General features: G+C 43.5%; 2 protein-coding genes across 2 annotated transcripts; both read left to right on the forward strand.

Moving 5' to 3' along the window:
* Positions 1 to 394: 394 nt before the first annotated feature.
* LOC125740486 (zinc finger protein with KRAB and SCAN domains 8-like) lies at positions 395 to 2,980 on the forward strand. The gene is made up of 2 exons (XM_049011702.1): positions 395 to 824; positions 927 to 2,980. Exons 1-2 carry the CDS (start codon positions 557 to 559, stop codon positions 1,877 to 1,879), a joined length of 1,221 nt encoding a protein of 406 aa, XP_048867659.1. The 5' UTR covers positions 395 to 556; the 3' UTR covers positions 1,880 to 2,980.
* A 137-nt stretch (positions 2,981 to 3,117) lies between these two features.
* On the forward strand, positions 3,118 to 7,302 carry LOC125740468 (oocyte zinc finger protein XlCOF7.2-like). Its single transcript, XM_049011671.1, has 4 exons — positions 3,118 to 4,764; positions 4,855 to 4,982; positions 5,266 to 5,374; positions 6,115 to 7,302. The coding sequence occupies exons 1-4, from the start codon at positions 4,545 to 4,547 to the stop codon at positions 7,197 to 7,199; spliced, it is 1,542 nt and encodes a 513-aa protein (XP_048867628.1). The 5' UTR covers positions 3,118 to 4,544; the 3' UTR covers positions 7,200 to 7,302.
* The last annotated feature ends 1,296 nt before the right edge of the window (positions 7,303 to 8,598 follow it).

Raw genomic sequence — 8,598 nt, forward strand, 5'->3', positions numbered from 1 at the left:
GTGTGGCGTAAATTCACTGTAAATTCGTGGTTAAGTGAGGTTTTCCACAGTGTGCATGATACCTGCAGCCAGGCACCCATAGGCATGCAGTTAGCTCTGTGATCAGGATTTTGTTATAGGAATAATCATATTTGTTTGATTCGTTCATTCATTGCAAGTTTCTGCAGGGACATGATGGACAGCTAGCTTTTTTGGCTAACTGTTGTAATGTGGCACAATAATAAGTAAAATTATTAAAGCATCTGTTTAATACAAATTAATGCGGCAAAAAAATGACAGTTAAATAAAGATGTGTGAGGAAGTTTTAATTTTACTTTTAACTAATTTCCGGGAACATGAGCACGCAAATTTAAGTTAGTGCGTGTCTTTTTTACTGTTTACGGTAATATTTTATGTCATTTCCGTCTCCCATCCGGAAACGTACGATTTACGAGTTTTTAGTTCGTAAACAGAACACTTCACTTGTCGGGTTATGCTCATTACGTTTTGATCCCTTTATGAAAGGCATACACCAGGTCTAATATCAGATGGGAGCGGTCTAAACGAATTAGGTAAAATGACTACGTCTTTTACTTTTCAGACGCGTGTAGCCTCTATTATGGAAGTGCTCGTGAAAGCAGCGGTGACAGAGATTTGTAAACTTGTTGATGATGGATCGGAAATGTTACGTCTAGAAGTGTGTCGACGAGACGGTGAGATCGAGGTGCTTAATAGTAAATTAACTATAATGGAGAATGAATTGAGGACGGCACTGAAAAAGTCCACCTTCAACAGTTGCTCGGTTGGTGTCCAGGTTGGTGATGAGTTGGGAGGAACAGAGCAGGGTACGTGTGAAGCTTTTATGCATTATATAATACACGAATTTTAGTTACAAATTTGTTATTTAATTGTAACTTAAATCATGTTTGCCAACTTTTTACACGCAGGACACGCTAGTGCCGTAAAAAGACCACCGTCTCAACGCAAACACTGTGAGGTTCCCCACTGTGATACAAAGTCCACACGTGCAGACACCGCGGAAGAGGTGGATACGCCGCCTGTAACTACTGAAGGTTTTAGTGGGCTTGCTGAGCATCCCAGGTCCGGGCATAGTGAAGAGAAGCTTGGTAGGGTGGACTTTTTAGTGAAGGCAGAGCAGGATGAAGCTGTCCTGCTCACAGCAGCCCAGAAGCTTAACCCAAGAGAACCCAAAAACACTTCCGAGATTAATGTACACTTGGAGGATGCGATGGATGAAAGTCAGAGTCCACTACAGACTTTCTTTAAACTGGAGAACAGAGAAAGAGAAACTGGTGATTCCAGCTGTTCATATGTTTCTGGCCAGGACTCTCGTGTTCTTTCTTGTCCTTCGGAGCTGTTATCTGTCCCAAATGCTGAGGAAGACTCCGAAGGACCTTTGTCGTCTTTAGCAAACTCGTATGTCCACATGCTCAGGACAGCCCCTGGACTTCAGGATGCAGGTGGACTCGCCCTGAGGTGTAACGGCTTGGGTAAGCTTAAGAAAGTGCGCAGCCACGCAGCTTGCACGAGAGAAAAGTGGTTCATCTGCGCACAATGCGGGAAGAGCTTCGATCGATTCAGCCACCTGGAAAGACACCAGCGGATTCACACGGGAGAGAAACCGTACAGCTGTACCACATGTGGGAAGTGCTTTTCCCAAAAGAGCAGCCTTAAGGGGCACCAGAGGGTGCACACTGGCGAGAGACCGTACAGCTGCGATATGTGTAAAAAGACGTTCTCCTGTTTGTCTAACCGCAATGCCCATCAGTGCCGGCATGCGGCTGTCAGAGCTTATAGCTGTTACATGTGTGGGAACGGTTACTCGCATTTAGGTGCTCTCAAGGCGCATCAGAAAATTCACACTGGTGGAAAGAAATAACATTATCTTAGATTGGGATTTACCCTTTGTTTCTAAGAATATGGGTGTAATACTCATCACTGGTTACTGTGGTAGTATGTTGTACGGTACATTAAGTGCAATTGCATAAATATGATAAATAACAGTTTGATGTAATAGCTGCATGTAGCGTCAGTGCTAAAAAAGACTGAAATGTCTGTAAAACCATATTCCTGTGTTTAGCTGTGTGTGATGCCATAGTATCTGCAGGGGGCAGTATTGCTTAAAGTATTTTTGACATTGGTGCACAGGTATCACATTTAGTGGGGGCACCTGTCTGTTGTTGCACTCAATGAATCACTTGTTATAAATGCCGAAAAAAATCACAGTGCCCCCAATTAATACTGTAGCAAAAGGCATTGTAAAGTTACACATGGAACTTTGTGCAATAGCCCATTCAGTCCTGTAAAGTACAGCTGTGTGCATAAAAATTGCAACAATGCCAAGGTTGTTAAGGTCATTGACAGTTTGCTATATACCAGTGCTTTGTTTGTTACTGAACTTGTTTTGTAAAAGCGTGTTAGAGAGAAATTTGTGTCGAATGTGTTTGTGTTGAGAATATTTGCTATGAACTGGCCGAAAATATCCTGATGATACAGTAGCACCAAGGACACCATCTGCTGTCACTACTGTCTCCATAGTTACCATACTAAATATTTGGATAAGCTATATAAAAACATTTCTCTATCACTTTTTTATTAACTCCTACTAGAAGCATGCAGCCTTCTACTGGATTGCCATAGCTTAGTTTATTTTAGAGCAGTTTAAGAATAACTTGGTGAAATGATCGGTAAACCACCTGCATAGGACCAGTTGTGTTTGGTTGATTCTTCTCGATAATGATTCTCTGAGTGGTTCATTTTTAGATTTTTTGTGTGTTTGGTCTGCAGCATAATGCTCATCTTACTGTGTTTGAATAAAAACATTAACGGTGCAGTACGTCACTTTTCCCATACTGGTCGGGAGGCACGTTCTATGCTGGAAACCATCTGGTATGCTACACGTGGTTTTATATATGTGTCACTTTTTATACGAAAGGGGGTATGTGTATATTGAAGAAGTGCAATAAAAAACTAGCTTGAATTCAGTTTGTGTTTATAATGTAGACATAGTTAAAGTGGATAATCATTTCCTTGTAATTTGTTTACTTAAGAGTGTATCTGTGAAGGTTGAGGGTGGTATGGAGCTTGTTAAAGGTTACCGGAATGCATGCAGGGCCCGTTCTTGGATGTAGTGTGAATGGTAAGTGGAAGGTGAGGTCAATGTCCCAGAGCCATGGGCTTACTGTTAGTCGCATTGAGTCACAGAGAACATGAGAATGCCAAAAAGCCGAACATGCATCGTACAGAGACGTGCGTGACGCTAATCGGTCACATTGGGGATTTCCTAATGCTCAGACTTACTTTCTGACTATTATTCATTCACATAAGTTATTGAGTGTTGACTGTTACTCTCTTCTGCTTCTTATCTTAGTTTATAGCTGTTCAGCCTTGAATCTAGCAAAGGTTTGGCTAAATGGAGCCACTGCGTCTGAGAAAGTGACCAGAAAACCATCTGTGAACCAGTCAACACGGATGCTTATGTCTGCAAACATCAATCTCATATGTGTGGTCTCTGCTCAGATGATCATGCGGGTTTCCAAAGTGGTTAAAGCATTGTATGCTTAATGTGATTGGATGAGAGGTTTGTATCATGCAGTAGGCTTTGTGTCTTTTCCATTTTTCTATTACTTTATTACCGTCTTTTGAGCCTCTTAATAAACACTGTTAGCTGCTTGTGAGCAAATTCTCCAGCAGAAGAGGTAAAGATGTGGTGCCACACATGGGTGAACTTAGGAACCCCAATCCACATTTTTTCTCCTTTCCAGCTCGCATCATGTACCAAATAATCTGTTTTCTTGATTGGGCTGGGTTAAGACACATTGGGTAGAGAGAAAAATAGGAGTAAAGCATGTGGAAAAACACGAGACAACTATTTTTTATTTTATTTTATAGGTATCCATAGGAATTGTTCTATTTACATATAGTTTCCTTTTCTGAATATGTAGTGGCATATTCAGATGTTAGTGCATTTCCAAGAACAAATCTATGATATGCATGCATCTTCCGTAACGACTTCTTCAGTACAGTGTTGCGGTCAACCTGGAACTTATTGCATCTAGCATAAGATACAAGAGCAGGGTGCTCACAGGGTGCACATTCATACAATATGGGTAAATTAAAGACATAAATATTTAACCTGTTTTGGATTATGGGAGGATTCCAGTGTACCCAATGAAAACCTACTAAAAGACAGGGAGAACATATAGAATGGAAGTGGTGCTGGGTGAGTGTGGAAATAGAACATGAACAATGAAGGTATGAAGCTACGCCCGTCCATCCAACCTTTCAGGGTCGGGAAGCTACGTCCATCTACTGTTACTAACAAATAAACCGGAGAAAATCCTTGGCTGCGGCTTATGTTCAGTATTTACGGTAATAGGTGACATCACTGTAACTTCCTGACCTGTCCGGAAGTAAACAATATAAAACATTTAATATCAAGTTAGCTATTTTGCACTGGACAATAAAGGACTCCGTTAGCTACTATCTTTCATACGGACGATATTCTGACTAAACAGGCTCGCCTGGTGCGATCCTCCGTTAAAATGGCGAACTCTGCAGCCTTTCAAACACAGTTAGCTGCGATCATGGACATTCTGGCCAAGGCAGCGGTAGCAGAAATCAGCAAACTTGTGGACGACAACTACGCTGTGCTGCGCCTGGAAGTCTCCCGCAGTCAGAGCGAGAACGAGGCGCTGAGGAGGAAGCTGCTGCTGATGGAGAGCGAGCTGCGGTCCCGGCGAGGGCGATCTGCAGAAAGCGCAGGTACCGGCTGCTTCCTTACAGGCTTCATTATGGATTACTCACCTCTTTAGCGCCGCTGTGTGTGCGTGTCTTTTCAATTTACTCTTGCAGAGGAAGATCACTGCCCTTTAGACAACAGCTTTGGAAAGAACTGGAGCATCAGTCTGTATAGAGATGACGAGTCTGCGGTTGCTGAGGATGATGGCACTATACTGCAGTCCGTTACTTTGGGATATGAGGTCAGATCGCGTACGGATTCATCATCAACCTCCTGCTGCATTGTAGTGATTCTCAAAAAGCAGGAGTTAAAAACCCCAGGGATTTTTAGTAAAGCAAATGTGGTGGCTGTGTTAAAGACTAAATGATAAAGGGGTGTTTGATTTTTAAATAATGTGGTAGTGAACTGATTAAATGGCATAATCAGTCTGAAATACTTTCATTAAGATATTTTACTTCTATTACTCAGTCATCTTTTTCATGCACTGCCTTGCATTAGTCCTGTAGCAGTTTCCTCTGTCACAGGTGACGGACAAGGAAGTGGGGGACCAGGAACTTTTCATTAAGGAGGAGAAGCCTGATGAAGATGCTTGGAAAAATAACCCACAGAGTCTTCTGAAAATACACGGGGAGGGTAAATATTTGGAAATACACCGAGTAACGTAGCGTGGCTGGGGACTGACTGCTAGGGTGGGTTTGTGAGGCAGGTACGACCCCCTGGCTGTTTGGCCAAACTGCCACGATGGTGAAAGTCTGCTGTTTTTCATCAGGCCTGACAGATCAGTTAATGTATTGTACTTAATCTGCGAAGAAAGGTTTAAAGTCGGGTGTTTAAATTTTCTTACTGCTTTGCATTATGCCTCCATTCTTGAAGATGTTTCTTTACCCTGTAACTTAATTAAGGAAGCCTTATAATCAACTCAGTTTTATTTATCAATGTATAAAGATTAAGCATTGAAGGTAGAACTATATTATGATAAATACATTTGTAAAAACATTAATATGCTGATGAGTATGATTTTTTTGTTAGTTTAACATGGTTTGTCCATGCAATAGTTTTCTACTTATTTACTGTCCATATACCCATGCATAAGGACTGCTCACTGTGAAATGTTACTAGTAAACACTGGAGTCTATAATCACAACTAAGAAACCATACATGCAGTATTATCAGTGGTGCAGATTTGGGTATGGACAGTAGGGACGTATCCCTACCTATAGTGTGGGAGTACTGTTTATGTTCGGGGGGGCCGGGGGATCAGGGCTGATTTGGTCCCTGCCTATGTTGAAATCAAATCAATGCTCTTGAATATTATACATGTCTATGAATTTAAGCTTTTGTCATTGTGCAGTTTACCGGTGTCCTTGAAACAGGAGCAGCGGAGTCTGATCCACACGAAGGAGAGAGGCTTCCCCTTGAGCGTCCGCACTGCCAGCAGGTGTGTGACACCACATCTGCCCCCGCAGAGGACACGCCGGTCCCACCACGCCCCCTAGCGGACAGCGTGGGGCCTGTAGAGAGCGCAGTGGAGCTCGCTGGACATAGGTTTGCTGGGAAAGCCAGGCAGGGGAACAGCGCAGAGGCCAGGGAGTTTGATCGCAGTGCGGGCCGGCCTCAGGGCACGGAGGCTGAGTACAATCAGCTGTGGAATAACTTTCCGCCGGGGGACATGGACGCGCCGGTGGAGTTCACCGATTGCGTGTATGAAAATGAAGCGTATCCACAGATCCTCCCAGCTCACAGGGAGCTTCAGCCCGGGCTTTCCCCGATGGCGAGTCCTGGAAACTCTCTGCCCTCCTTCCACAAACAGTACAGTCATGGGTTTGATACCATTTGTGTAAAAGAGGAGGCTAAAATGGAGACCGTGTGCGGCAAGGAGACTCTACCTGGCTTAAATCACAGTTTGTCTGGGGAGAAACGGTTCTCAATGGGGGAGAACGTCTCCTTCGCAAGCGCACAGCAAAGCCATGGTTCGTCAGAGCCGCAGCTGAGTGTGATGCCATGTGCCTCGGGACCGAGCTTAGAGGCACAAAGCACTGACGCATATGCCATGGATCACAACGGACTGAGCTCGGTTGTCAGGTCGAAAAACCTCTGGAGGCCGGACGCCGGGGAAAAGCTCTTCATTTGCACGCACTGTGGGAAGAGTTTCAGCCGCCTGCCTTACCTGAAAATACACCAGCGCAGTCACACGGGTGAGCGGCCGTTCAGTTGTGCGCAGTGTGGCAAGCGCTTCCACTGCTCCTCGCACCTGAAGATACACCTGCGGACGCACACGGGGGAGCGGCCGTACAGGTGTGGCACCTGCGGGAAGTGCTTCACCCAGCAGAGCAGCCTGAAAACGCACCAGAGCGTCCACAGCGGCGAGCGGCCCTTCTGCTGCGGGCAGTGTGGCAAGACCTTCACACTGCTGCACCACCTCAAACGGCACAGGATCATCCACACCGGCGAAAGCTGATCGCCTTAATAACTTTTAAAAAACTTTCCCCAGATGTCTGCTGCTGTTTTTTTTGCATAATGTGATCACAACTTCTAGTACATTAAAGGAGTCGGAAATAGGAGTTATAATTTGTCAGTTTCTGTTTTGCACAACGAAGACTGGGTCAGCTGTTTCCTTTTGGGTGGTGTAGTGCGCCATCAGGTTTTACAGGAGTGACTTGGAGTTTCTGCAACCAGAGATCATGAAATGCATGGATGCCCATGTGAAAGGTTTTAATTTGCAAAAACAGTTTTTTTATGCTCGAAATTGGGAATGAAATGAAAGTCATAAGTAATTATCGGTAAGTGAAGTAATAAAACCGATAAAAAAAGAAAAACCACAGGATGTGGTCTCCAGGGGCCGAAGAGATAAAAATGCGCTTTAGGTGTGCAGACTGAGCAAAGCCATCTCTTTGCCTTAAAATACACACAGAAAAGAACATACTGATTTTCTCTTGATGGTATCATCGTTATAAATTTTCCAGATTAAATGGTGTGACGGAAAAACCCAGTGGTTTTGGAAGTTAGTTATTAGGGTTTCTAAAAGCAGTATGGTAGGGGAAATGTAACAAAAATGCAGTGAATGTCTCCACATTAATCTGACCTTGTGTGCTTGAAAACAGTTTGCATAAAAGAGTAGGTATAGGTGAAGTTATTTTTAAATCAGTTTCGCGTGGAATAACAGAATGAATATTTAGATTATTATTGACCAAAATATGAGTCAGACACTGTTGAGGGTGTTTCTGTTGTGTGGAAGATGTTCTTAATTATAAGTAACAGTTTGTTGTGTGGAAGATGTTCTTAATTAATTAACAGTTTGTTTGCTTTGGCAGTGTGAAATCATGCAGAATTATTTTTCATAAATTTTTAGCGTTCAGTATTTTGTCTCAGTAGATCATTTGCGAACTAGGCCCTGTATTGTATTCTGTTACGGAGATGGGGGGTGTAGTCATCTCAACGTGACTGAGTGAGAAAAATATGACCCCACCTTGCCGGCGCTATAGGGAAACGCAAGGTAGCATAGGCTCAGGCTGAGAATGCAAGGGTTTCCCAAGTTACACTTCAGCTGTATTGCATAACCCACCGGGCCTACATACCCTAAACACACAGTGCAGAACCTTGTATGACATAGATATTCTCACTAGGGATATCATTCCTTGACTGATGATGGTTTACTCCTTAAAGGCTGATCTATACTTCTCTGTCAAGCCTACACTGTGATCTATGCAAGTGGTCTACAGGGTCGCGAACATTTACACTCGTGCGCTGATGTGCATGTTGCTCAGCAATTACACGCCAAAACTCTCGGTGATAAGCATAATTTTGGATGTTGCATTTATTGTCTTGCCACACTGCAATATATTCAATTGTTGAATCGC

The sequence above is a fragment of the Brienomyrus brachyistius genome, chromosome 4 (genome assembly GCF_023856365.1).
Source record: "Brienomyrus brachyistius isolate T26 chromosome 4, BBRACH_0.4, whole genome shotgun sequence".
NCBI classification, from domain to species: domain Eukaryota; kingdom Metazoa; phylum Chordata; class Actinopteri; order Osteoglossiformes; family Mormyridae; genus Brienomyrus; species Brienomyrus brachyistius.

What these genes read in the sequence shown, in the direction of transcription:
- LOC125740486 (XM_049011702.1), top strand. Translation starts at nt 557, where the DNA reads ATGACTACGTCTTTTACTTTTCAGACGCGTGTAGCCTCTATTATGGAA. An exon ending in GTTGGGAGGAACAGAGCAGG is followed by an intron (nt 825 to 926) that starts GTACGTGTGAAG and finishes TTTTACACGCAG; the next exon opens with GACACGCTAGTGCCGTAAAA.
- LOC125740468 (XM_049011671.1), top strand. Translation starts at nt 4,545, where the DNA reads ATGGCGAACTCTGCAGCCTTTCAAACACAGTTAGCTGCGATCATGGAC. An exon ending in GCGATCTGCAGAAAGCGCAG is followed by an intron (nt 4,765 to 4,854) that starts GTACCGGCTGCT and finishes TTACTCTTGCAG; the next exon opens with AGGAAGATCACTGCCCTTTA. An exon ending in TCTGAAAATACACGGGGAGG is followed by an intron (nt 5,375 to 6,114) that starts GTAAATATTTGG and finishes TCCTTGAAACAG; the next exon opens with GAGCAGCGGAGTCTGATCCA.